Source organism: Watersipora subatra, chromosome 3 (genome assembly GCF_963576615.1).
Source record: "Watersipora subatra chromosome 3, tzWatSuba1.1, whole genome shotgun sequence".
Classification (NCBI taxonomy): domain Eukaryota; kingdom Metazoa; phylum Bryozoa; class Gymnolaemata; order Cheilostomatida; family Watersiporidae; genus Watersipora; species Watersipora subatra.
In genome coordinates this window covers 72,916,100-72,942,643 of record NC_088710.1, presented here as the reverse complement: position 1 = coordinate 72,942,643, position 26,544 = coordinate 72,916,100, and the positions used below count along the sequence as shown (strand labels likewise).

The window sequence follows — 26,544 nt, the reverse complement described above, 5'->3', positions numbered from 1 at the left end:
GCCAATAAGGAGCTCATAGCGGAAGCAAAGGCTGCCACTAGTTTGAAAATAATCACAATATTACTGACTGCACCAGTTGGTTCAAATGGGAGTAAAAAAAAGTGACTTTTTCACCATCTTCCACATTCACATAAATATTGAAACCCTCTATATAAATGCTGTGCGTCATTGATGATGTATATACACAGTGAACCCGCAGGATACGATTACTCTGATATACGATTTTTTCACCTTACGAAGCGGAACATGATGATTTTTTCGCCTCACCATACGAATCTTATTTCACCCTACGAATTCAACAAAATTTTCGTCTACGTTCAAATTTGGTAGTCCGTGTGCTTATTACGTCAAAATAACAAAGACTCCGAAATGCGGTTCACCAAAAACATTTCCACATCGCCCGAAAGAGACACGATGACCGTCTTCTCGCAGTTCAGCATTTCTCATGTGTAAAATGGTAATGTTTTTCCTTTAAAACCAGAAGCACAGTTTGAGTTGCAATCCCTTTAAACAAAAGGTTAGACAACTTTCCTTAAGCTGCTAACAAAAATCTATTTCATTATGAATTTAGCATTATTTCGGTTTTCTTACCAAATTAGGGTGAAAAAGGTTTTAATGAGATTCACTAATAGTATATGCAAAATGAAGCCAGAAACTTAAAAGGTGATAAAATTTCTGTGAAAAAAATTTGAAATTCAGTAAAATAGTTAAAAATGCATACTAAAACTTAGGTTTAAATGTGTGTTTAGTAAGGCTAAACACACATTTAAAGTGAATTCAAAGTTTATGTTATACATCTGACTTGAAGGTAAGAACTCTCAAAGGTACGTACTGCGCATAGCACATTGTAACGTTACATTTTAATGCAGATCATAACCACTAAATGTACTCATGTTACTGTAGGTAACTATAGTTACTAAGGTTAACATACTATTTGTTACTAATTTTTAATATGTACACATTAAAAATTGTATGTGTGCAATTTTTACACATATATTTTCACACATACATTACAGTACACGTACTTGTATAAAATTTTGATGATTTTTACCAGGGATTGTTTGCATTATACTATGGTTTCTATACCCCGCCATACTAGTTTTTCATCATACGATGCCCACCCTGGAACGGATTAAAATCGTATCTCAAGGGTGCACTGCACTTTTACATTCTATCGAAAAATACATGACTACCATTTATACTTTGCAGGAGTTATCTTCTTGACAACAAATGTATGAAAGGAGACAACTCTGAATTAGGCCACACTATTGCACTTGAGCATTCTAAATTAGCTAATAGAGCAACATATTGAGGTTGTAAAGCATTAGAAGGGATAGAAAGGTCGACTCAGATATGAAAATTTATTGCAGACAATTATAGTCAACTTTATATTTTAGCTCCTATAAAGCCGCCTTCAGTGATGAGCTAAAATATTTTAAATACAGCCAACCTGAAGACAGGCTGAATATCTAAAACTTTACTGCGATTGATGAGATAACAAGAACTGGAATAATTTGTAAAAGCATCCCAATTAGTGATATTATTATGGTAGCGATGCTCAAAATTCGGCTGCTGTGATCAAGTGTTGGGACAACATACATGCAGCAGGCTACACACCGCCCATACCTCTCAGATGTACTCCTAAAGACAGTATGTGATGTTTCACAAGAAAATCATATTACCTAGACATCTATATAAGTTCATATAACACTACAAATGTTAATAACAATAATCGGATGTAACAGCAAGTCGCATACCTGACGTTTTAAAACAGTCATTAAGTAAATCTGTAAATTTAGGTTGAAAAAAACTGTTATTAATTTGTCCTTAAAAATGTTTTAGTAGCAGGCAGATACATACTGTGCCTTCTACTGTATGACATAATCAAGTTTCCAAGGTAACAATATTGGCTTTTATCAAAACAATTGTAGGATTATTCAACGATGAATAAACATTTTACTCAAAAACAGTATACATGTATAATAGGGCAAAATCATAGAAAGAGCGGATAACTCTAAAGAGGCAGGTGTAAAATACAACATTCAATTAACTGGTGTGAGAGATCATTTTGGAGGCAAGGGGGACTGTGTCGGGCTATCCTTTTCACAATTTCATGTGGATCACGTTTTACATAACATCTCTACATAACAACATAAACCTCTCCTCGTAACATACCAAGCAACGACTTAAACCGCAACTACCTAAACCCTTTCGAGATCTTAGATATGCACTTGTATACTATTCTATATAAGACATTCAGCATGAATATACATGTATTCATAATCCTGATGCAGAATTGCTCCTGCTAGACATGTACATCGCTGAATTGCAGTAAAATAAATGCAATTACTATTTTTGTCATGCTGATGTGCAACGGCATTGTTTCTGGCTGCTCTTTAAATTGCTAAAAAGAATCAGATGAGAAGTCACTGTTAGAAACTGTCACCATCTACCATGGGAACATCACAAGCACATTCGTTAACACTATTAATAAGCAATCTTGTTTTGCACAAATTGACTCCTCAAAAATGACATGACAGATATAAGTAAAAAGCCAGAAACAGGGTTAAAAGTAACAGTACTGTATTAATGAAATAGTTATAGCAAAATGTAAATAATGGAATGAAGTTGTCCTGAAAATGCAAATATTTATACTTATTTTAAATAATAATAGGGCAAAGCGGAGAAGAAGCAATTGGATTGATATTCTCAGAAGATGCTAGCATTTACCGGTATATTAACATTCGTAATGCCGGCCAAATGACTAGGTAATGGCTTACAGAACCGCGCTTGTGGAGTTCTCACAAGTTTTTGGATAAAAAATCATGCATTTAATTGCAGGTAAGTTTATATATAAAAGAACTAGAAGTCGTTGAATGCCGATATTATTGGTTAAGAGATTTAGGATTTGTTACTGAAAATTGATATGAACAAAACTCAAATGTGTCTGGGAGTCTAACGCAATACATTTGATCTGTATAAAGAGAATGATACTTCTTTGTTTATTTAAACATTTAGATATAAAATTTAGTACTTTTGACGTTGCATGTCATATTTTAATTGTTATACTATCAAATGGTATTTTAAAATTTGAATGGTTTAGGCATTCAGCTGTAAGTTTTGCGAAGAAAAGAAGCATCAGATCCCGACAGCTGAGTTCAGTTGTTAGTAGCAGCGATGTATCACTGCAAAGCTATAGATTGATCTAAAAGCTAACTCTGTTGTCGCCATTCTGTATAATATTTTGCGGGCAATCGTGCATTTGGCAGGAAGCATGACCTGATAAAAGGCAATATTGCAGAAAATGATGCATTATGCATGCAAAGGGTTTCATCTATGCCGCAAATGAAAGACGCTGCCTCTACAACAAGGCCTCAGAGATTAATATATACAATCTTGTATTGATTTGGCTTGTCGTTGTATCCGAGGCAATCCCCAGTGGGTCCTGAGAGGACGCTTCGAGGTTAGTTAATCTATACTAGTTAGTTAGCGCTACTAGCTACAAGGCTGCTAACGCCTGACACACAGGCCAACCGGTAAAAACAAAGACTCTAGCTTTAATGTTAGCGATATTAAAATTTAACTCGGGCGGAGTCAAGGTGAGACGTTAGGGCTCTTTACTCTCTGCTGTAATCATTCAAAATAAATCTCACATGACCAGCATACCTAGTATGATAACACCATAGGATCCTTCGAACTACAGTCAAAACTCGTCATACAAAGTTAATCCGTTCAGATATCTACTTTGTATGTCAAAATTTTCCATACTGAAGCAAATATTCTTATATGAAAACATTGTATTTTGTTTAACTGGTTCCAGGGTCAATAATAGATAAAAAAGATAAAAATAACAATTAAAAACTAAATTAATAAAGTAATAACAATTAAAAACTAAATTAATAAAGTAATAATAATTAAAAATGATTTTATTGTTATTTTCCAAGAGAGACATATGAATGGAGGTGTACGCTCAGATACATGTTTAGTAGCAAATTTATTAACAAAAATGTGCTTATGATAAAAATAATTAGCACCAAAATTGAATTTTTTTATTATAACATTTTATTTTCTATGTATACCACAATTCTCTTTTTAGAAAACTAGCGTTTCAATATATTTCAGAAACCATATGTTGGAAATTACTTTGAAGGTTGAGACAAACATTTACCCAAACTTTACATCTTATGTAGAAAAAATCTAAGTGAAGAGGTGACCGCAGGTCAATTTTGACATACATGCATATGTATTTGACTCCCATGACCAGGCACTCGGTTGAAGGTCTCACCACTCAATACCTGCCTTTGAGCGGTCACTTAGTTGTGATTGTCACAATTCAATATCTCTCAGAACCAACACACTTGGCGACAGGTGTCATAGCAATACTGTCATCCAGCATATAGTACCACTGAGGATTTCGTGTATGCCATCATCAAATGTACCACATGATTAATGGTTTTTGAAAAGTGCTTCCTTGTACAACATTGCAACAAACTGTGACTGACTATTGCCCACCCCAGCCTGAATGACTTTACGCAAATCGAGTATACAAATAAAAAGGAATGAATGAAGCCTTGTCATGCAAACAGGAAGGACCAGTGAAGGTATGCAAAACAGGAAGGACAAGTGAAGGCATGTGAAACGGATACCCCAAGTACCGCCTGACAAACACAATTAAAAAGCACACCTGAGTGAAAGCGTGACTCGTCTCTTGTTAATCTCCTTGCTGCTTTTTTATTTCTCTCGCTACTGTCTGTCTCTGGCTCGGGGACTCGAAAAACAATAGGTCCAGGTTCCTCACGAGGAGCTCTAGTCATGTTGCTAGGCACAACACCTGCATACAAAAATATGAATGATTAGGCAGAATTTTTTAACGATCACAAGTAGGCAATGAGTAGGATAATATTGAATAAGATGATACTGAGTAGGGTGATACTGAATAGGGTGATACTGAGTAGGGTGATACTGAATAGGGTGATACTGAATAGGGGAATACTGAGTAGGGGGATACTGAATAGGGTGATACTGAATAGGGGAATACTGAGTAGGGGGATACTGAATAGGGGGATACTGAGTAGGGTGGTACTGAGTAGGATGGTACTGAATAGGGTGATACTGAATAGGGGGATACTGAGTAGGGTGATACAGAATAGGGTGATACTGAGTAGGATGTTACTAAATAGGGTGATACTGAGTAGGATGGTACTGAGTAGGGTGATACTGAGTAGGGTGGCACTGAGTAGGGTGATACTGAGTAGGGGGATACTGAATAAGGGGATACTGAGTAGGGTGGTACTGAATAGGGTGATACTGAGTAGGGTGGTACTGAATAGGGTAATACTGAATGGGGCTGTATTGAGTGAGATGGTGCAGTATCAATAGATATGGTTAAGTGACCATAGCCAAGTGCCTTCCACTGACTCTCTAGTCACAACTACCTGTAAATGACGTGTAATATAGCTCCAACTCAGAGCAATTCAATTAACGCGTTGAGTGAGTTTTCAGAAGATTGAAGCGATTAATATTGCCGTAAGAATGATGAGTCACTGATATAACCCTGCGCTACTATTACTAAACCGCTCCATGTAAGTATGTATCAGCAATCATAATTGACAATGTGAGATAAAACAGGGCATAGAATCCCAGCAAACGTCAGGTTACAAGCAACCACTGTTTGTAAGATTAGATGCGCGAGCATCCGGATAGGTAAGGCAAGATATGTAACGAGTAAGGCGATGAGTGCAATCCAATGGCTGCCTTAAAATTGGGTACAAGCAAGCTGAGAGTAATGGAGAAGTTGAATGAAAGATTTGAATGCATAAAACAATCAAATGAGACAAGAAAGGAGAGAGCCCAGATGTGAAGAGAAGTCAACATGTATGCAAACAGATGACAGTGAACAACCCAAGAATGTGAACTGATTTTTCATTCCAGCAACGCATCAGACGAACAGAGGCTGATAGACATGCTGGTATTCCGGCAGCTCGCTGACCTGATAGCGCAGAGAAGTATGAGTTTATGCAAATAGCAGGACAGGCACCGAGTACATTTGATACCCTTTCATTACCAGCTGTACGTATGATATTTTGACTGAAGCAGAGCCATTAGCTAGATGAATACAATAATCATGATCACTTAAAAGTAATAATGTGTCTGTTTGGAAAGCATTAGGTGAGCTGCCTAGCTGCAGCTCGGGGACATGGTTACATCTGCAAATAGCAACATACTTTATCTAGCAAATCCAAAATGTAAGTTTGTTATTTATTCCTAGATGAAGATAAAATTTAATAGCACGCAAGAAGACTGTAGATATAGCAGAATTGTGAGTGCCAAAAGTAAGCTTTAGGAAAGCAAAGCAAATCAAGTGTGACCTAAATAGGTAAGCGCATGTAATTGGGGGAACCTGCATAGAGTGGTCATAATCACGTGAGGATTGAGACTCTGGGTGGCCTCAGGGCTACTAGATATACAAATGAGACGGCTAGACTCTGCTAGACTCTGAGCAGCCATGACAAGCTGTGTCAGATTGATGTCATAAATCACCAGGGCTACATAATAGACACAATAGATGTGTATGGGCCAAGGCCTCAGTGTTTGAATAGAAAAGGCGTTATCAGACAGACAGGTACATTTAGAGGATGTGGCTTACTACCTCAAGTAGCAATAACCAGGAGATAGTAAACACATACCTGGAGAAGCAACTCTTGTGGCCCTGTAGGCTGCCAGGATGCGAGCTTTTTTCTTGTCATATCCTTTTTGAGTTATGTCTCCTGCAGCAACAGGCAAACATACCATGGATACCAATGCTTACCAATTTCAGGTGACAGGTACAAACAGATCTATAGACATAGACAGCACAAGAGGAGTGTCTAGTCGCTCATTTCAACTGTATATCAACTCTCAATGACCACTGATATGTAAAGGAGACTGTTTAGTGACGCCCTACACATCAGGTCAGTGGCAGTACACAAAATTTTTAAAAAATTACATAAGGGCCCCATGTGAATGACATGAGTTGTCTATACAATCAGTAATTAAACTATTTGCAGCGTAAATACAAAAGGTTTTGAAATGGTACGCTTTACACCGATTTTTGTACGTAAAAAGCTCAGGTAGAGGTGTCATTTTGATAGTTTTTTGCACAACGCTCAAACACGAACATTCTCAAATTGATTGAGATTATTAACATTTTCAACACACCATAAAAGTAGTTAACCCCGGGTTAGAATGTTAAGACTGAGTTCTGAATAGAAGGAAATAAAGGATTGAATCGGGTTGCTGCCCAGTGTGCTACCACAAACCCTCTCAAACTGCCCAGTGTGCCACCACAAACCCTCTCAAACTGCCCTGTGTGCCACCACAAACCCTCTCAAACTGCCCTGTGTGCTACCACAAACCCTCTCAAACTCACTGTAATTTTTAACATTTTGTCTCAAGTTTAACAATAAAATTCAACCCAAATCCCACCAAGTACCCTACCAAGTTGTGTCGACTACCCTAATAAGTTGTGTAGAGTCCTACCTAAGTACCCTTATAAGTTGTGTAGAGTCAAACCAAAGTACCCTAATAAGTTGTGTAGAGTCCCACCTAAATACCCTAATAAGTTGTGTAGAACCCCATCTAAGTATCCTAATAAGTTGTGTAGAGCCCATCCTAAGTACCTTAATAAGTTGTGTAGAGTCTCACCTAAGTATCCTAGTAAGCTGTGTAGAGCCCCACCTAAGTGTCCTAATAAGTTGTGTTGAGTCCCATCTAAGTGTCCTAATAAGTTGTGTAGAGTCTCACCTAAGTATCCTAGTAAGCTGTGTAGAGCCCCACCTAAGTACCTTAATAAGTTGTGTAGAGCCCCATCTAAGTATCCTAATAAGTTGGGTCGAGTCCCATCTAAGTACCCTAATAAGTTGTGTAGAGCCCAACCTAAGTATCCTAACAAGTTGTGTAGAGCCCAACCTAAGTGTTCTAATAAGTTGTGTTGAGTCCCATCTAAGTATCCTAACAAGTTGTGTAGAGCCCAACCTAAGTGTTCTAATAAGTTGTGTAGAACCCCACCTAAGTATCCTAACAAGTTGTGTAGAGCCCAACCTAAGTATCCTAATAAGTTGGGTCGAGTCCCATCTAAGTACCCTAATAAGTTGTGTAGAGCCCAACCTAAGTGTTCTAATAAGTTGTGTTGAGTCCCATCTAAGTATCCTAATAAGTTGTGTGTAGTCCCATCTAAGTACCCTAATAAGTTGTGTCTGAATCCCACGTAAGTATCCTAATAATAAATAATATTTTTAGCTAAATGAGTAGTTTTGGGCGAGCTACTCAATTTTTTTGTTTCAAATTTATATCAGAAAAATTATTTCACTCACAAGAGCCATTCAGAGTGACTTTTCACTGTTAGGTGTATGGCATTACTAAATACTTGAAACATGCTGTATTTGTAGCTCAAAAAGTAGCCCGTCGAAAAAAGAGATCTGCACATCGATTGTAAAAGCTACCTTATAAATTAAAGAGCGGTGGCGCAAAACCAGGGTTGTTTTCGCAGATAGAGCGGCCAGTAACTGGGGCACCACTTACGAGCGATCTATCTGGTTATCCTTTGATGGAGACATCTGCATAAAAAATGTCCTACACGGAGCGCTCACCGGAACACGACTATTTGGGTTCCTGACCGATTAAGGTAATGACATAAAACTGATCAAACAGCAATGGGAGGAGCTACAGCAAACAAACTGTCTCAGTGACATGGAAACCTTTTATCATAGCATCCAATGAACCAGTCTTGTGTACACTGACTGATCTATCAAAACATTGATAAGATATTCATACAAGATTTAAGACTTGTCATTCACTTCATCATAGTACAAAATGTTCCAAGCTGAATGTTACTGGCATGTATGCTAAATGTCACTGGCATGTACATGTATGCTAAATGTCACTGGCATGTATGCTAAATGTCACTGGCATGTACATGTATGCTAAATGTCACTGGCATGTATGCGAAATGTCACTGGCATGTACATGTATGCTAAATGTCACTGGCATGTATGCTAAATGTCACTGGCATGTACATGTATGCTAAATGTCACTGGCATGTATGTTAAATGTCACTGGCATGTATGTTAAATGTCACTGGCATGTATGCTAAATGTCACTGGCATGTACATGTATGCTAAATGTCACTGGCATGTACATGTATGCTAAATGTAACTGACATGTACATGTATGCTAAATGTCACTGGCATGTATATATTTCGAAAACCAAATCAAGACCAAATCTGGTTTATATTGCACAGTTGTTTTATCAAATGTTGATTAGCATAGAATCAGTGCAAATGCCAAATGCAAACAAATGGGCTTTTATTAAATGTGCTAGCAAGAATTAGCAGTGATATAAGTATTTCACTGCCGCTAGTCAATTTAGGAAAAAGAATGAATGAATTAAAAAAAATTGAAGTTAAAAAGTTGTAATGCTGCAAGAAATTTTAGAAACCTTGTTGGAAATTACTTCATGTGTAAGACAAATAGTTGCTCAAACGTAGCGCCGTATGTCGAAAACTTTGCATGCAGTGATTAGGGAAATTGTAGGATGCATTTAACAACCCACTTCATGATCTACCAGCAATTGCTCTATTGAAAAGGCATGTATGACTAGGTTCAGAGTCTATGCACACTTACAACTCTATGGAATGTCGCAGGCTACTAACAATTAATAGTAAGTAGTGACAGATCCATCAATATTTTAATACTCTATTTTAGCTACATAACTATTTTGTATTATACTAGGAGAATGCCCAGCGTTGCTCGGATAATAAACAAGTCTTTGCGCAAAATACTTATTTTTATTTAACTGATACCACATTTACCATTCTAACTTTTAAACTTCAAATCATGAGAAAAGTGTTTTTGCGCAGTTCAAATAAGTTAAGAGAACAAATAAACAATGAGTACATGGAAGGGCGTGTATAAAAAAGGTTACTGTTGCAGCAGAAGCACATTGTATTCAAAGTTTTGATGGATGATACACTGGTACCTCTCGATACTGGTACAAACGTCAAAATGAGATCGGACTTTCTTTGTCTGATACTTGTCTGACCGAGCGGAGAGAAAATGTAGTGGCAACTCCAACTCCAAATAATACAATTGTCTTTTGAAAAGCATTTAACTTTTACAGATTTACCAAAACCAGAAATATGAGTGCATCGGCTCATCTAAAATTGCACATTCGAAAATTACAAATTAAAAAAACAGGCCATTATAAAAAATTAGCTTTTAACCAAAATTTAAAAAAAAAAGGTGATATTAACAAAAACTGCACATTTTGCGTTTGCAATCGCGAAAAAATTATACAGTATATGGTAAGAGCGATGGGAACGATAAAAATGGCTGTCTTGTGGTTACGCACGCTTGTTAGTAGATTTGTGATTTGAATGTTGTGAGTTCAAATCCAGTACGAAGATGATTTTTCGTTGCTGAAACTTCATCGCTATAATTGGACAGACGAATGACAAACAGACCAACATTGAAATTTATATATACGGATAAAATCACAACAACGCATGTAAATTTAAAAATTAAATTATTGTTATCAAATAAATCAATTAAACTGTTGCTAATGCAATTGATGCCTTCAAAGGATAATTATACAGACATTTTTTACGTAACCTCAAGCTCCAAAAGTCTTTGAATACTGTCACCCACAGCTATATAAGTCTAAGAATACTGTCACCCACAGCTATATAAGTCTATGAATACTGTCACCCACAGCTATATAAGTCTAAGAATACTGTCACACACAGCTTCATAAGTCTATGAATACTGTCACCCACAGCTATATAAGTCTATGAATACTGTCACCCACAGCTATATAAGTCTATGAATACTGTCACCCACAGCTATATAAGTCTATGAATACTGTCACCTACAGCTATAGAAGTCTTGAATATTGTCACCCACAGCTTCATAAGTCTATGAATACTGTCACCCACAGCTACATAGGTCTATGAATACACTCGCAGCTCCCCAGTTCATGTCTAGTGCCAGATCACATTGGCTGTGTAAGTCTGAGTGAAACAGAGAAGCCTTGACATATGATCGCCATAGAATATTAATTTTGCAACCTATGATGCAAATTTTGAGCTACATGTAAGATTTGACTTTACAGTAAAAGTGAATTCCAACACATGGCATTTAAATTTTTTTGCAGCATTGCAGTGTAACAAGTGAAGAGGATACCGTAACAGTGAAAAAGATTTTTAAATGTTTAAAATTAAAAGATGATAAAAAACAAATAAGTTAAACTAGTTCACACTTCCTGTAGTCTGAGTGAAATTGAGCTCGACTGTGTAACTATATTACCCCTCCTACATCCACTCTGTGCATCTCCTGCATCACTATGATTACATTCCAATTCACCTTTCCTCCAGGGTAAAGTCGTAATAAAATAAGTGATTTTAGGTTTTTGGCTGTGTTATGACTTAAATGAAATTTATTGCACTTTGTACTACGAGAAGAAAAATACATGTGCCCGTGCATATATAGCATACACTTAATAAAACTTATAGCACACACAGAACTAAACAAGCACCTTCATGCAAAAGTTAGAATGGTGAATTTTGTACAACACATGTCGATTAAAAGTAAATTTTTGTGCAAAAACCCATGCATTTTTTATTACCGGGAAATGACGGGCTTTCAGCTAGAAAATCATAAATTTAGCTTCATTGCTACTTTATGGCTCTTTAAATGACAGCACAAATTATTACTGAATTAACAGTAGCAGATAACATTACATATTGTGGTTTGAATAATATTTCTGTGTAATTTCAGCCGAATACCAGGTTATACCAACATTTTCAAGTTGTGAAAATAAATAGAAAGATTCACAATTTTTGCAACACATCGACTAAAAACAGCTCTGACGTTATATAATTATATTAAAATCGCCCATTTTTAACTAGCTCAAAAATTATCTGGTCAGAATTCTTATTTATGCAAAGTGATGTGTTACTAGGATATAAACAGACAATTTCTGAGGATAGCTAATTTTTACAGACAATTTTTTGTTTGTGTGAAGGAAAAATTTCTTGCTAGCAAATTCTACAAGACATACAAGCTGATTGGTATAATGGAGACATAAAAATACAGCAGTTTATCGTTTTTTGCAGAATCTACTTTGACCTTGAGTTATAATCATCCAGCCAACACAAGCACCCTTGTCTCGCAATGGCTAATCATCGGCATTGAGATCGTATATTTTTGTCTCCAAAACTGGTTTTCTGTTGTTCTAACACCAAAATCTATATATTTCTCAAAGTTGGTCGTATATGTATTCGTAGGTTTGATTGTCTGGAAATAGATCTTAAAATAAAAATTCCATATTGAAGAAGATTCGATCTCGGATTCTGCTGTCTGCCAGCCCGACCCCCTACCCACTAGACTACAGAGATTGAATTGGTAGCTTGCCAATATAAGTCATTATATTAGAGCAAATGCCCAACGGATTTGCATACGATGCGCGTCAGAGCATATCACGAAAAGCGTCACGAAAAGCTGTTCGCTCACATTATTAAACGTACTGGCTAATAGCGCGCAGGCTAATAGCGAGCAACTCTCACTACGTCTCATTGTTTATAAGACAAAACACTTTTCTCATGATATGTAGTTTGAAAGTTAGAATGGCAAATGTTGTTATATGTTAAATACAAATCAATTTTCTGTTCAAAGACTTTTCTATTATCCGGGCAGCAGGTAGCAACGGGCATTAGCCGGGTAGCACAGCTAGTCATTGCTAAAAAACAAAGTATCATGATTATATTGCTACAAATTGATGTAATTTTAAACCGCTGTCAGCTAACCTACAATAATAAGCTGCGCTGCTCAGATATATAACCATACAATATCCATCGTTTTTTTTTATGTCATCAAGTCGTTTGCACATGTGCTCGTCCACGAAAAAGCCGCCATATTTGTAAAAAAGATCGTTTTTCTTTTATTTGCTAGTACTTTTAGATGTTGTTTTGATACTATAATAAAAAATTGCAAACAAAAACATCGTTTTCAAATTACCATTGCAAAAGCTTCGTGTTTTTAACAATAGAATTGTCTATAAAGATGGCCGACAACGGTCAAATGATGTCACGAAAAAACAAAGGTAAGCAAGTTGCAGAACTCGGAAAAGTTGCAAGATTGATTTGAGAGCACGATTGTACATTGATAAACAACCCGACGTTTCCTCAAAGTTTGACTTTACAAAGATAGAATTTTCGAGATAACAGCATAATCAATAGAAAATTCTGAGAAATGCTCTCATAAAAAAGTAAAAAGACTGCAAAATTGTTAATTTTCATCAGTTTGAAACTTGTTGGATGGGTGCCAAAGTTTAGGAGTGTATAAAGAATTATAAAGTACCTTATATATAAGGTGTAAGACATTCAGAGTGAAACCTTAAACCTAGGTAAAAATCAAACCTTACTATAAATAGTAAGTAATTGAGATAAACTACAATATGAATACAACAGAAGTGCAACAATAAAACAAAAATAGAGCTATTTGCTGCACAAAACGTTGCTCAAATAGCAAGTTATGAGGGAGTGACCAGGATGAGCTGCCCAAACAATGTGCATGCTTGAACTAGGTAAATACTGACCCTCTGATAACTCAAGGTCAAGCTCTGCCAACTTCTGTGTGACATCTCGAGGAAGGTCGGATATCTTTTCAGCCATTACTGAATTATCCCACTCAAATACAAGTAATATATAAGCTAAAACAGGAGCTCATCCCAACCGTGTCAACATCAGGTTAGACACATTTAACTGATGTATTATTGATTCCACTACATCCACTGTCTCAGGTGACTTGTTGCTGATGACAAACGCCAATTAATGTCCTAAAATGAAAAATTAAAATCGTGTAAAAGTATTTTGCTGGCCATACTCGAGCACAGTTCGCAGTCATTAATATTGCCCATAGTAGCTGATAGGCACTTATTTCCGATGTCATGATCCAAAATATCACCTCTTAATAATCTAGAGTTAAATGTGATTCCTTGACATGGTAAAACCCATGGTAGAATAATACGAAGATGAAAATAGAGCTTGTTAAGTCAACCACCTCTGCAATATATTGCAATGACTAAATGATATATACAAGTAGGCCTGCATGTATATATAGATAGATAATTGACCACTTCCCTAGATGCAGTTATATATATAGAGAAGACGCTCCTACAACTCGAATAATTCGTTCCGAGAACATTTACGTTAAACGGACTTGCATGAACCACAAAATATATGTAAATTGCCTAATCTGTTCCAAGATCAGCCTAAACTCAACCCTTTGGCCCTTCAAATAGTAAAAAACTGAACTTAACCTTTTAATGTAATGACTGTAAAGTAACTGTAGTATTATTGGTTTGTATCGATAACTTTTTTCTTGTTTTTTTATCCCTTTCACGCGATTCATTGTTAATGATTATGATAACTTTATATTAAGTTAAAGGGAGCGCACGGCTTTAATGTCAATTCAAATCAATTTTTGTCTCTTTTTTCTAGACAGCGAGCTCAAGCTGCAAAAAAGCTATTGCTTATGCCTAATATAAAGTTTAAAAAAATATTTATTATAGTAAAAGCGGTGTCTGTCTGTCGCCAGAGTTAGAGGTTGAAGATAAAAGATTGCTTTCAACGAGACTCTAACTCTTGACATTTAGGTCAAATCCTAGAGTGTCAGTCTACCGAGTGGTAGACTGACACTCTAAGATTTGCACCAATTGACTCCCTTTAAGTTTTTCTGAATAATTGTGCAGCTACATATTTTCTGCGCTTTATCATCACACCTGACGATTCCACGCTGCACACTAAACTGTCAGAACACTATTAAGTATAATAGAAATACCCCAATACATCATTTTCTCTCCCAAGTGCGGCAAGAGAGAATATGGTAACTTCAAGGCTTTAGAGACTCTCGTTATACAAATCAATTTTGAGAACTTGCACTGACTTGATGCTTTATGGAATTGGAGTGGAACTTACAGAAAAGGAGGTTTACGTTATAGGACCGTCTCCTGTATAGATATATATGTATAACTAAACGGTTTTTATGACTAAAATTTCGTCTAAAATGAGCTACAATGCTGCCTTACGCTTGGCGCTTTTCAGGTTGCAATTTATATCAATATATATACCTATATATATATATATATATATATATATATATATATATATATATATATATATATATGTATATTTAAGGGAAGAGGGTTCTAGACTGGAACAGAAGCCCAGAACGCACAGCACAGTTTCCTTGAAAACTATGGAAAATGGCCTAAATAAAATACTAACTCTATTAAAAACTTCTTTTTGATGCTGATATGGACTAGTTCAGCAATGGAAAAGATTTAAGATTACAGGACAGTGAAGATAAAATTGGAAGCTCAAAAGAAGGTGGAGTGAGTGAAAGCGACAGTGAAACTGAAACTGGTCATGGCAGGGTAGAATCTAATGATAATAAATTAATTTATTCAAATGCTTCTATTTTAGTTTTTGCAATTATTATAAACATTGCTTGTATATGTCGCTTGCATTTGTATATTATTTTTAACATTTGACAGATTATTATTCATTTTAAAAGCATGCAGCATATTGTATTCTTTTTGCTGTAATTGTAAATTTTACTGTTTTGAGATTCACAACTCTTTTTACTCGTGTTATCAATTTACTAACACATTTGAGACCTTAATACACCTTTAATGAATGCTGAAAAAAATTAAAGCGTGAAATAAGTTAATTTCTCGCTAAAGATTGTCTGGACCTAAACAACTGTGCTTTGCGATTCAAAACTTTTGCCGCTTGTGTTGTATGTTAATCCTCTGTTGTCATGAACTTATGTTAGTGGTGTACCTTTACCATTGATTACCACTTCTTTGCTCTACGCTTTTGATCTGCATGAAACTCATTAAATATATGTAGTCATGTTACAAGGATACTTGTTTTTTCTCTGTAATCACAGTTTTTCAACACCTCGGATTTAAGTGGCTGTATTTTATACATACATGTATATGAAGCTACGAATGAACCCTATAATACGTGTACTGCAATTAGACCATACACATATAGCATAGGTATATACATCACATGTAGGCCTATATCAGATCTATATAGATTGATAGAGTCTTAGAAAGGAAGAGGTGTATACAGAATAAGTTTAAAGAAAAACTAATCTGAATATCGCCAGGTATGTGAGCTTCTAAGTATACAAAATATAAACTATTGGATTCTAACGTTAAATGGTTGATCTTATCTGCAGCGATTCTACGAAACTAATTTAACATTTAGGCCCCTATATTGAATGCTCTTCATACATATTGAAGCTTTAAAATGTTACACGTGATACACCCCTTATATCAGCTATGCCTAACACAAAAAAATCAGGCGCGATCAAATACAAGAGCTCTGCTCCCTTACCCACACCTTGATGCATTGATTAATAGTAGTGAATAATTATACGTGTTTATCCATGAGAACTGGTTTAAAAAAAATCCTAACCTACATACTCAGATAACTTATATACCAGTTGGAAATTAGTTTCCAACCATCATTAAAAATTTACTGTAATGTCGGCAGCATAAAATGTCTTTCTCCAGGCAGGGTTTGCGTGCTCACACAACATTTAACGCAAATATCATTTGTGCTCTGCCTTGCTAGTAGACGTACTATCAGAGAACATGAAGAAGCGGTTGCGATAAGTAGCGACTACAGTTTTGATATATTTATTGCGTTTCCGTTTCCTATTAATGAACATGTCAATACACCAAACGATGGAGTTGTTCGGCTTGTCAGTCACAAAAGTGGAATAATATTGTAGTTTAGAAGATAACTAGTTACGTGTGTTTATGTTAAGGTTTTTAAACGCAGCTATCGATTTAATAATTTTTTTTGCAGTTTATGTATCATAAATAAAAACTACTGAATAAATAGTTTCCTTCGACAGGCTTTCATTGAAAAAAACATAATTGTTTTTTGTAATAAAACTGCGTTTGTATTGGCCTGCTTTATTTACATTTTGTAGCTGTTGCTGATATTTCTATAATTATTGCTTTACATAACTTTTGTATACCTAGCATAAATATAGCTCAATTTCTGATTTTCCAATACTTCAGCTATGAAGTTAAATTGAGGCTCAGTTCTTTTTAACAGCCATGTAATCACAGTAAATTGGAAGGTATACATTTTCAAAACTATATATTGTGTAAAACGTGTGCAGATTAGCTGAAAATAGTTACTGGTACATACACAAGGTTTGCAGGTACTGCGACTACCTGTTCAAGATCTACCGAGATTCAGTAAATATTTAGAATAAAATGAGTTACACTGTAAATTTTATTTCCTTTAAAGATCTTTTGCGAAAAATTTAAAACTGAACTTCCTTTGACCCAGTTTGCTGTAGTTCTAGTGACTCTATTATGAATATTATAACATACACTAACATCTAAATTTTATTTATTATTTGATATGATTTACTAATATAATGCTGGCTAGTTGCTCTGAGTTGTTTCAATTATGCAATATTTATAAAACTGTGCCTAGGTTCCAGTATTTGCGAGGATTTTCACCTTAGGGAACTGTGTTTGTCTTTGCATTTGATATTTTAGATCAGTTTTTTAAATTCTTTGGGTTGTGCGATCAGTCTTTGAAGTTGGTGCACAATGTGCCCGATGCTGCTAAAATCACTGGCAGTGTCAAATTACAAAATGCTATATATTTCAAATATATTCTGCATCAAAATGCAAATTGTATTTCAGATAATGGTGTGCCAATTTTGGTTTAAATAAGCTCTCGGAGGCTGGGAATGACTGTGTTGAGAAGAAGATCCAACATGGTTCCAAACATTTTGGATACAAATAGGTACTATGGTAAAATCACATCTGCATGCAACTTTTGGGCCTGCATAATTTGGTGTAATACTTTGCATTACTGAATAGATTCTAGCATATATCATTAATAAGCTGTATTAGGACTGCAAATAAGGAATGAGTTGTTTGGTTACCTTGTTGTAGTCAACCATCTACTTCTGATGATTCAAATGCAGGTGAGACTGACCTTTCAGCGCCTCTCATTCTCAGTTCTGAGCAGCATGATACACACACTGGTATACCAGCCGCTGTTAAGGAGGAGTCATCATTTCGAATTGCTATTCAGGTATCTGCCATGGTATAGTGCACTACACGGTGTCATCCAATCTTAAATAGTCATTTTTTAACCCTGAACTCCAATTAGGCGATTGATTGCCAGTCACTATTAAAACTAGTTTACATGATGTTTTGGTAGAAAAAACAATTTAATGTGGGATTTCCTTTTCTGGATATTAAAAGCCAGCTTGCTTTTCAAGGGTCAGATGCTATAGATTACAAGCAGTTATAATTAATATATTTGCTATGTTTAGTAGTCCTTACAAATGTACTTTTGCTGAATCCTTGAATTTGTCCTAAAATTGAGAATTACAAGGCATTGACCAATGTTTTTCAGGTGTTTTTTCCATTTCTCATTGCTGGATTCGGAACAGTTGGTGCTGGCATGGTTCTGGATATTGTACAGGTTTGTTACTTGTTTCATTGCGTGTGAAATTGTTATCAGTTACTTTCACCTACAGTAGATACAGTTAGTAACTTTTTAATATGCCAACTCTACAAAATTCAGACCATAATTTACTATAAACGAAGCTCACAGATGATGAGAGATAGTTGAAACGCAATTAGCATGCTGTAAATATGCTCTAAATGCCTGGTATCTATTTGTATGTTTTACAGCATTGGCTCGTCTTTAAAGAAGTGACAGAAATATTTATTCTAGTACCTGCATTGCTTGGATTAAAAGGCAACCTTGAGATGACCTTAGCTTCTCGCCTTTCCACTCAGGTTTGCTATTTGTTAGAGCTTTGATCTGGCCTACTTTAATTTTTATGATTGGTGAACTATATAGGCCTACTGTAGACTAGCTGATAGGTGTGTTACCGTGTCTGCGACCAGTTAATGAGTTACATATGCAAATTGAAGCGAGTAAGGAGGATTCCAGCTATAATGACCCTATAATAAAACAATTTTTCATTTCGAAACCTCAGCCGTAGGGTAGAGCTCAACAGGGATTTTAGGGTGTTATGCCCAGTCCTTAGAGTTCTTCACTCCATTTGCGTGTTTAGTATTATACTAGTAGACCTTACTGGTTGTTGAGGGAATGAATGTATGGATGGATAGCCTCAAATCTAAAATGTACATTATCCATATGTTGGAAACGACTAGTGGGTCTTACATACCTTGATGGTTATTGTTAAAACTCGATCAAATCGCAATTTTGTGGAAGAGTGTTGCTGTCATTCAATGTTGAATTGGATGACTACACATAGTCATAAACTAATAATCGTTATTCTATTTTACGCCTCTGGTTGTCTACAATGGTTGTTCATATATTACCGAGCCTTCTCATCAGTTTCTTGAAACTGATCACTTTAGTTGCTGGTGTTAAGGTTCATCTGGGTGTGACGAAGACCAGGAGCGCTACTTTGAGTATGATATATGGAAACTTGGTCCTGGTTCAAGCGCAGGCCCTTGTAGTCGGCTTCCTGGCAGCTGTCTTTGCAATGGTCATGGGCTGGATACCACAGGGAAAATGGAACATTGAGCATGGCTTTATTCTCTGCTCAAGTAGTATGCTCACCGCTTCTTTGGCCAGTCTTGTTCTTGGTAAGTTCTTTCTGGTGTTCAATTTGCAGTTCTAATGTTGTGGAATTCTATCTTGACCGGATATGATGATAAGATGTGAGGGCGTAGCTTGATGACAGGTTATTACAGGTGATATGGTTTATGGTGGCTTTTTAAAATGATTGTACAGCTGTCTCGTATAATGGCATGGTGTGGTGGCATAATTACGTATATCTCAATATTTTGCGATGGTCAACTGGTGTCCTAAAATGATTCACTCATTTTAGTTGCAACAGTAGCTTGAAAATGCTGTTTTACTTCGTATTGTAAGCAGTCTTTATGCTTGCTTATGTTGGTCACAGGACTGGTAATGATAAGTGTGGTATTGCTATCCAAGAAGCTCGGAGTCAATCCTGACAATGTGGCTACACCGGTCGCTGCCAGCCTCGGAGACCTAACGACTCTAGCGCTGTTGGCGGCTATAAGTAAACTCGTCTATATGGTGGTGAGGGCCAAACAGGAATGGCTCCCTCCACTCATCATGTCTCTGCTAATCCTCTTCATACCATTGTTCATCTATCTGGCTTACAAGAATTCATATGTGTCGGAAGTCGTATACACAGGTTGGACACCAATCATCGCAGCAATGGCCATCAGCTGGTATATACTACAAACTCTCACTTCATAGGTCATGGCCATGCAAATAGCTTATCATATACTGGAGGACAAGAATGATGTCAAAGATTTGAGTATTATATTTTATTTAGGGTAGTTGTGCTATGAATATACAGTCACTCAAAGACTTGAGTATTATATTTTATTTAAGGTAGTTGTGGTATGAATATACAGTCACTCAAAGACTTGAGTATTATATTTTATTTAGGGTAGTTGTGGTATGAATATACAGTCACTCAGAGACTTGAGTATTATATTTTATTTAGGGTAGTTGTGGTATGAATATACAGTCACTCAAAGACTTGAGTATTATATTTTATTTAGGGTAGTTGTGGTATGAATATACAGTCACTCAGAGACTTGAGTATTATATTTTATTTAGGGTAGTTGTGGTATGAATATACAGTCACTCAGAAATTTTTGTATAATTAGGATGACTATAACCTCACAGGCACTTACGAGATTCTTAGTTTTGTGAATTGTGTTTCAGTGTAGGAGGGTTGGTCTTGGACATGACTGTTGCCGATGAGAAATATATAGGCATGGCTGTCTTTCAACCAGTTATGAATGGTAAGCAGGTTTTGCAGAGTCCTCTAGTTGTTGTCATTTGTTCGCATCTCATTACCGCTAGGTCTATAATTGTATGAGCTCATATATTTTACTCAGTGTACGGTGATCCTGTTGTGGAATCTTCTAGAACATTATAATATGCAGTTAGGTATTCTTTGTTTCTATCCTTTTTTATTGTGTTACTCACATTTAATCAATAAAAACTGGGTTTTAGCTTGCTGGTGAAAACAAAACCAGACTTGAAACTTGGTCAAAATTGTCTGTTGATGTATTAGAAGTGCGAGAGTTGAGATATGTAGAACTGCATAATCTCTTTTTATTTGCTTTTTGAATACTTTAAAAATATTTTTAGGTGACTAAAAGTTCTAACACAACTAAAGGAATATATTTCCATCATCCTTCTCTCTTCCATTTTGTAAAAACTGCATAGAGGAGGAATCCCTTAAAGTTCAACATAGCCTCTGTTGCAAATATTCTATTTCTTTAGCTTTCTTTTGCCAGTTTTTACATTTATTAAAAGTGCCAGAATGTTGGTAATGTAGGGGTTGGAGGAAATCTAGTTGCAGTACATGCCAGCAGACTCTCAACTGGCCTGCACACTCGTGCCACGCTAGGCACACTGCCACCGGATACTCCATTCATTTGCTTCAACATATTCAAGTCATTCTTTGGAAAGGGTAAGCGTTGTATAGCCTTTACTCGGCTAGTTCAGGTGATTCCAAAAAGCCTACCATCTCCACTCAACACTTTGATTGCACACACAATGTGCCTACAGTATACGAAATTATACTCTAGAAATTTTCTGAATCTATGTTTAGGGTTTTGTGCTTATTTCTTTCTTTTCGCATTTTATACTTGCGCATCTTGCTACAGTTTGTTCAATAGATATACCTTTTATACTTGCACATCTGTATACAGCTACAGTTAGTTTAATAGATATACTTGTTATACTTGCACATCTGTATACGGCTACAGTTAGTTCAATAGATATACCTTTTATACTTGCACATCTGTATACGGCTACAGTTAGTTCAATAGATATACCTTTTATACTTGCACATCTGTATACGGCTACTGTTAGTTCAATAGATATACCTTTTATACTTGCACATCTGTATACGGCTACAGTTAGTTCAATAGATATACCTTTTATACTTGCACATCTCTATACGGCTACAGTTAGTTCAATAGATATACCTTTTATACTTGCACATCTGTATACGGCTACAGTTAGTTCAATAGATATACCTTTTATACTTGCACATCTGTATACGGCTACTGTTAGTTCAATAGATATACCTTTTATACTTGCACATCTCTATACGGCTACAGTTAGTTCCATAGATATACCTTTTATACTTGCACATCTCTATACGGCTACAGTTAGTTCAATAGATATACCTTTTATACTTGCACATCTGTATACGGCTACAGTTAGTTCAATAGATATACCTTTTATACTTGCACATCTCTATACGGCTACAGTTAGTTCAATAGATATACCTTTTATACTTGCACATCTGTATACGGCTACAGTTAGTTCAATAGATATACCTTTTATACTTGCACATCTGTATACGGCTACAGTTAGTTCAATAGATATACCTTCTGGGAACTTCATTTGGTTGTTGTTAGTCATTGGCTATCAGATGATCACATTGTAGGTGACAATTCATGCATTTGGCTTTCTCAAACACTTATTTTAATAAAAGCATGTCATCATTTTAAATGGAGTATAGTTATGATGATTAACATGACTGACCTGATGGGCAGTGTGTAATAGGATTCGAGTATAGTTAGGATGATCAACATGACTGGACCTGATGGGTGGTGTGTAATAGGATTGGAGTATAGTTAGGATGATCAACATGACTGGACCTGATGGGCAGTGTGTAATAGAATTGGAGTATAGTTATGATGATCAACATGACTCGACCTGATGGGCAGTGTGTAATAGGATTGGAGTATAGTTAGGATGATCAACATGACTGGACCTGATGGGCAGTGTGTAATAGGATTGGAGTATAGTTATGATGATCAACATGACTCGACCTGATGGGCAGTGTGTAATAGGATTGGAGTATAGTTAGGATGATCAACATGACTGGACCTGATGGGCAGTGTGTAATAGGATTGGAGTATAGTTATAATGATCAACATGACTGACCTGATGGGCAGTGTGTAATAGAACATACTTCATGACTGACCTGATGGGCAGTGTGTAATAGGACATACTTCATGACTGACCTGATGGGCAGTGTGTAATAGGATATACTTCATGACTGACCTGATGGGCAGTGTGTAATAGAACATACTTCATGACTGACCTGATGGGCAGTGTGTAATAGGACATACTTCATGACTGACCTGATGGGCAGTGTGTAATAGGATATACTTCATGACTGACCTGATGGGCAGTGTGTAATAGGACATACTTCATGACTGACCTGATAGGCAGTGTGTAATAGGACATACTTCATGACTGACCTGATGGGCAGTGTGTAATAGGATATACTTCATGACTGACCTGATGGGCAGTGTGTAATAGGACATACTTCATGACTGACCTGATAGGCAGTGTGTAATAGGACATACTTCGTGACTGACCTGATGGGCAGTGTGTAATAGGATATACTTCATGACTGACCTGATGGGCAGTGTGTAATAGGATATACTTCATGACTGACCTGATGGGCAGTGTGTAATAGGATATACTTCATGACTGACCTGATGGGCAGTGTGTAATAGGACATACTTCATGAATTTGGATACTAGCACAGCATTTAAGTGTTTCTCTTAGCTTCTCCTAACATATAATTTATTTCTTTTCGCTAGATATGGCAGCCCGAACATCAAGAGTCTTACTGGCTATGGTTGTGCCAGGTCAAATAATATTCATATATTCAATAAAGTTTATGGGGGCTGGACATACATCCATAACCTTCAAACTTGTACTTCTTTATAATGCTGCTGCTCTCATTCAGGTAATTGCTTCTTTTACATAATATGTAATTATAATAAATATAATATGTAAATATAATATAATAGATATAATATGTAAATAGTGTGTAAATGCAATAAGACTAATTAGACTACCAAACAGTAGACTCTACTTTTAATATTTGGGTGTTTACCATAACTTGTTCTCTTATCTTATTATCTCTGACATGTCATAGGCTCGTTGTGCGTAACTTAATGATATCATCTTCTGTGTTGACAGGTTATAGTCTTGCTATATATATGCAACTGCATGGTGCATTGGATGTGGAAGAGCGGTGATGATCCAGATAACTTTGCTATTCCTTACCTCACAGCGATAGGAGACCTTCTCGGCACATCTCTCCTAGCTCTATGTTTTTACATTCTCTATATAATTGGTGACAGAGACCAAGACCTTGGTGACTGATTCATCATTTACATTTTGTTTTTGTATTTGCTGTTATTTATAGTTTTACTGGTCTCATGAGTATGCAAGATCGAAGGTTCTTGACTGCATCTTTGCAGCTCTTCATATATAAAATTTTTATCTGTTATGTTTTATATATTAGCAAAGTTGTTTGAATAGGGCTCATATGAGACTCTATAGCGATATATTAAAGAAAGCCAAATAAATGTGTAATTCTTGGAAGTGTGCTCTTCGGTGACTAAATATTAATTCTAATAGAGTCAGTCAGTCGCCTTTTATAGTGATGAGGTGATTCGACTACTGGGATTGCGTGGGAGGTGATGAACATGCACTGCATCGGTATCTCTATGGTTTATGTATGAGGTATGGGTATCTCTAGTGAGGTGGTTTATATATGAGGTATGGGTATCTCTAGTGAGATGGTTTATACATGATGTATGAGTATCTCTAGTGAAGTGGTTTATATATGATGTATGAGTATCTCTAGTGAGGTGGTTTGTATATGAGGTATGGGTATCTCTAGTGAGATGGTTTATATATGATGTATGGGTATCTCTAGTGAGGTGGTTTATATATGATGCATGAGTATCTCTAGTGAGGTGGTTTATACATGATGTATGAGTATCTCTAGTGAAGTGGTTTATATATGATGTATGGGTATCTCTAGTGAGGTGGTTTATATATGATGTATGGGTATCTCTAGTGAGTTGGTTTATGTATGATGTATGAGTATCTCTAGTGAGGTGGTTTATACATGATGCATGGGTATCTCTATTGAGTTGGTTTATGTATGATATATGGGTATCTCTAGTGAGGTAGTTTATACATGATGCATGAGTATCTCTAGTGAGGGGGTTTATACATGATGCATGAGTATCTCTAGTGAGGTGGTTTATGTATGATGTATGAGTATCTCTGGTGAGATGGTTTATGTATGATGTACGAGTATCTCTATTGAGGTGGTTTATATATGATGTATGAGTATCTCTAGTGAGGTGGTTTATACATGATGCGTGGGTATTCTTGATTAGTGTAGTAAAGCAGAGTCAATCGTTTGATAATGAAATGAATCAAATTTTTCATGAGACCTACCAGTTGTTTTCCTTAGTCCAAATGTATGTTTGTTTTACAATTCTTCCATGGATATTTATTGCAGTGATATATTTAATCAGTGCTAGATATGTACTGTTTTTCATGATGTGAGATACGATAGAGTCATATGAACTGTGAAGTGTTGATAAAGCTCTCTCTAAAGGTAATCTCCCTTTAGGAAAGCATTCCCTAAAAGTTTCCTTTCTTGAGGGTTAAGATTGCAAACATTTAAAGAGTTGTTTTTTAATATTAATGCTCGCTCTATAGTCAATTTTTATCACTACATAATTCTGTTGAGTTGCAATATGATTGCTTGTACTCGCAATCTGATAAATCACAAATGTTGCAAGCCTTGAAATGTAGCTGGGCCAATGCAAATGGATACTGTACATATAGTAGGAGTTATCGCAGTACAGAGAGCACAACTCGGAGACTAGTTACAGGTACAAGCTGTGGGTTAATAACCACAATAAGGATTTTAGTAAGGATCTTATTCCAACTTGATCTGGAGCTTTTCTATGAGCAGAGAGTAAATGAAGAGCTGATTGGCTGCTGTTCTATCTGTGAATATGATGTTTGTATCATATTGAGGAGAAAAAACTAGTTCCATGTTTCTATGAATACTTGTGACGAAGGCATCGCAAGGCAACCACTTATGTTTGTTGCAAGGCTGCACTGTTGCAACTCTCACATCTGTGTTCGGGTCAAAATTAACTTTAAACTTCTGAGCTTATTGCGCCCTCTTTTTTATAGCTCTTTGCTATAACTTAGCATTCTAAATTGACACAGAACAAAAACTTTTTTGTTATTTTAAACAGTTTTATGACCAGTTTTCTTCAGAAGCTATGCTAAACATTCATATCACAGAAAGCGTAGTTTAAATCAGCTATGGTAGATTTTCTTTCTCATTCAACTCTGCCTGGCTCTTAGTAAACAACCCACAGTAACATTAGTAATGCTCTGCACTGAGCATACAATGAGACACTAAAATAGGATGCCAGCACAAAGGCTGTTGAGTCAAGGCATGATGTTATGTAGCGGAATTAAGGAATGAAACCATGCTGTAATTGCAAGAGCGCTCATGATTCGATATGAGAAATAAACAAACCCTCATTCATCTTACCTGCCC

General features: G+C 36.2%; 2 protein-coding genes across 4 annotated transcripts in view; one reads left to right on the top strand and one right to left on the bottom strand.

Annotated features, from left to right (window-relative positions):
- The window catches only part of LOC137392270 (disco-interacting protein 2 homolog C-like), a 57,529-nt gene extending 40,845 nt beyond the window's left edge, over positions 1-16,684 (bottom strand). For both annotated transcript variants that reach the window (XM_068078937.1, XM_068078938.1), the window contains exons 1-4: positions 16,588-16,684; positions 13,631-13,870; positions 6,687-6,767; positions 4,685-4,831 (exon numbers count right to left, since the gene is read on the bottom strand). In XM_068078937.1, the coding sequence (XP_067935038.1) occupies positions 4,685-4,831; positions 6,687-6,767; positions 13,631-13,706 (304 nt within the window). In that variant the 5' untranslated portion in view covers positions 13,707-13,870; positions 16,588-16,684. The remainder of the gene's footprint in view (positions 1-4,684; positions 4,832-6,686; positions 6,768-13,630; positions 13,871-16,587) is intronic.
- A 158-nt stretch (positions 16,685-16,842) lies between these two features.
- LOC137392274 (solute carrier family 41 member 1-like) lies at positions 16,843-24,550 on the top strand. Of its 2 annotated transcripts, XM_068078945.1 has the most exons (11): positions 16,843-16,857; positions 17,780-17,882; positions 18,035-18,176; positions 18,504-18,572; positions 18,785-18,892; positions 19,498-19,714; positions 20,035-20,332; positions 20,838-20,917; positions 21,460-21,594; positions 23,753-23,901; positions 24,138-24,550. In XM_068078945.1, the coding sequence occupies exons 2-11, from the start codon at positions 17,827-17,829 to the stop codon at positions 24,321-24,323; spliced, it is 1,440 nt and encodes a 479-aa protein (XP_067935046.1). In that variant the 5' UTR covers positions 16,843-16,857; positions 17,780-17,826; the 3' UTR covers positions 24,324-24,550. The 2 variants fall into 2 exon arrangements, with proteins under 2 accessions (XP_067935046.1, XP_067935045.1); XM_068078944.1 differs by lacking the exon at positions 16,843-16,857 and having other exon boundaries at positions 17,217-17,882.
- Positions 24,551-26,544: the final 1,994 nt, after the last annotated feature.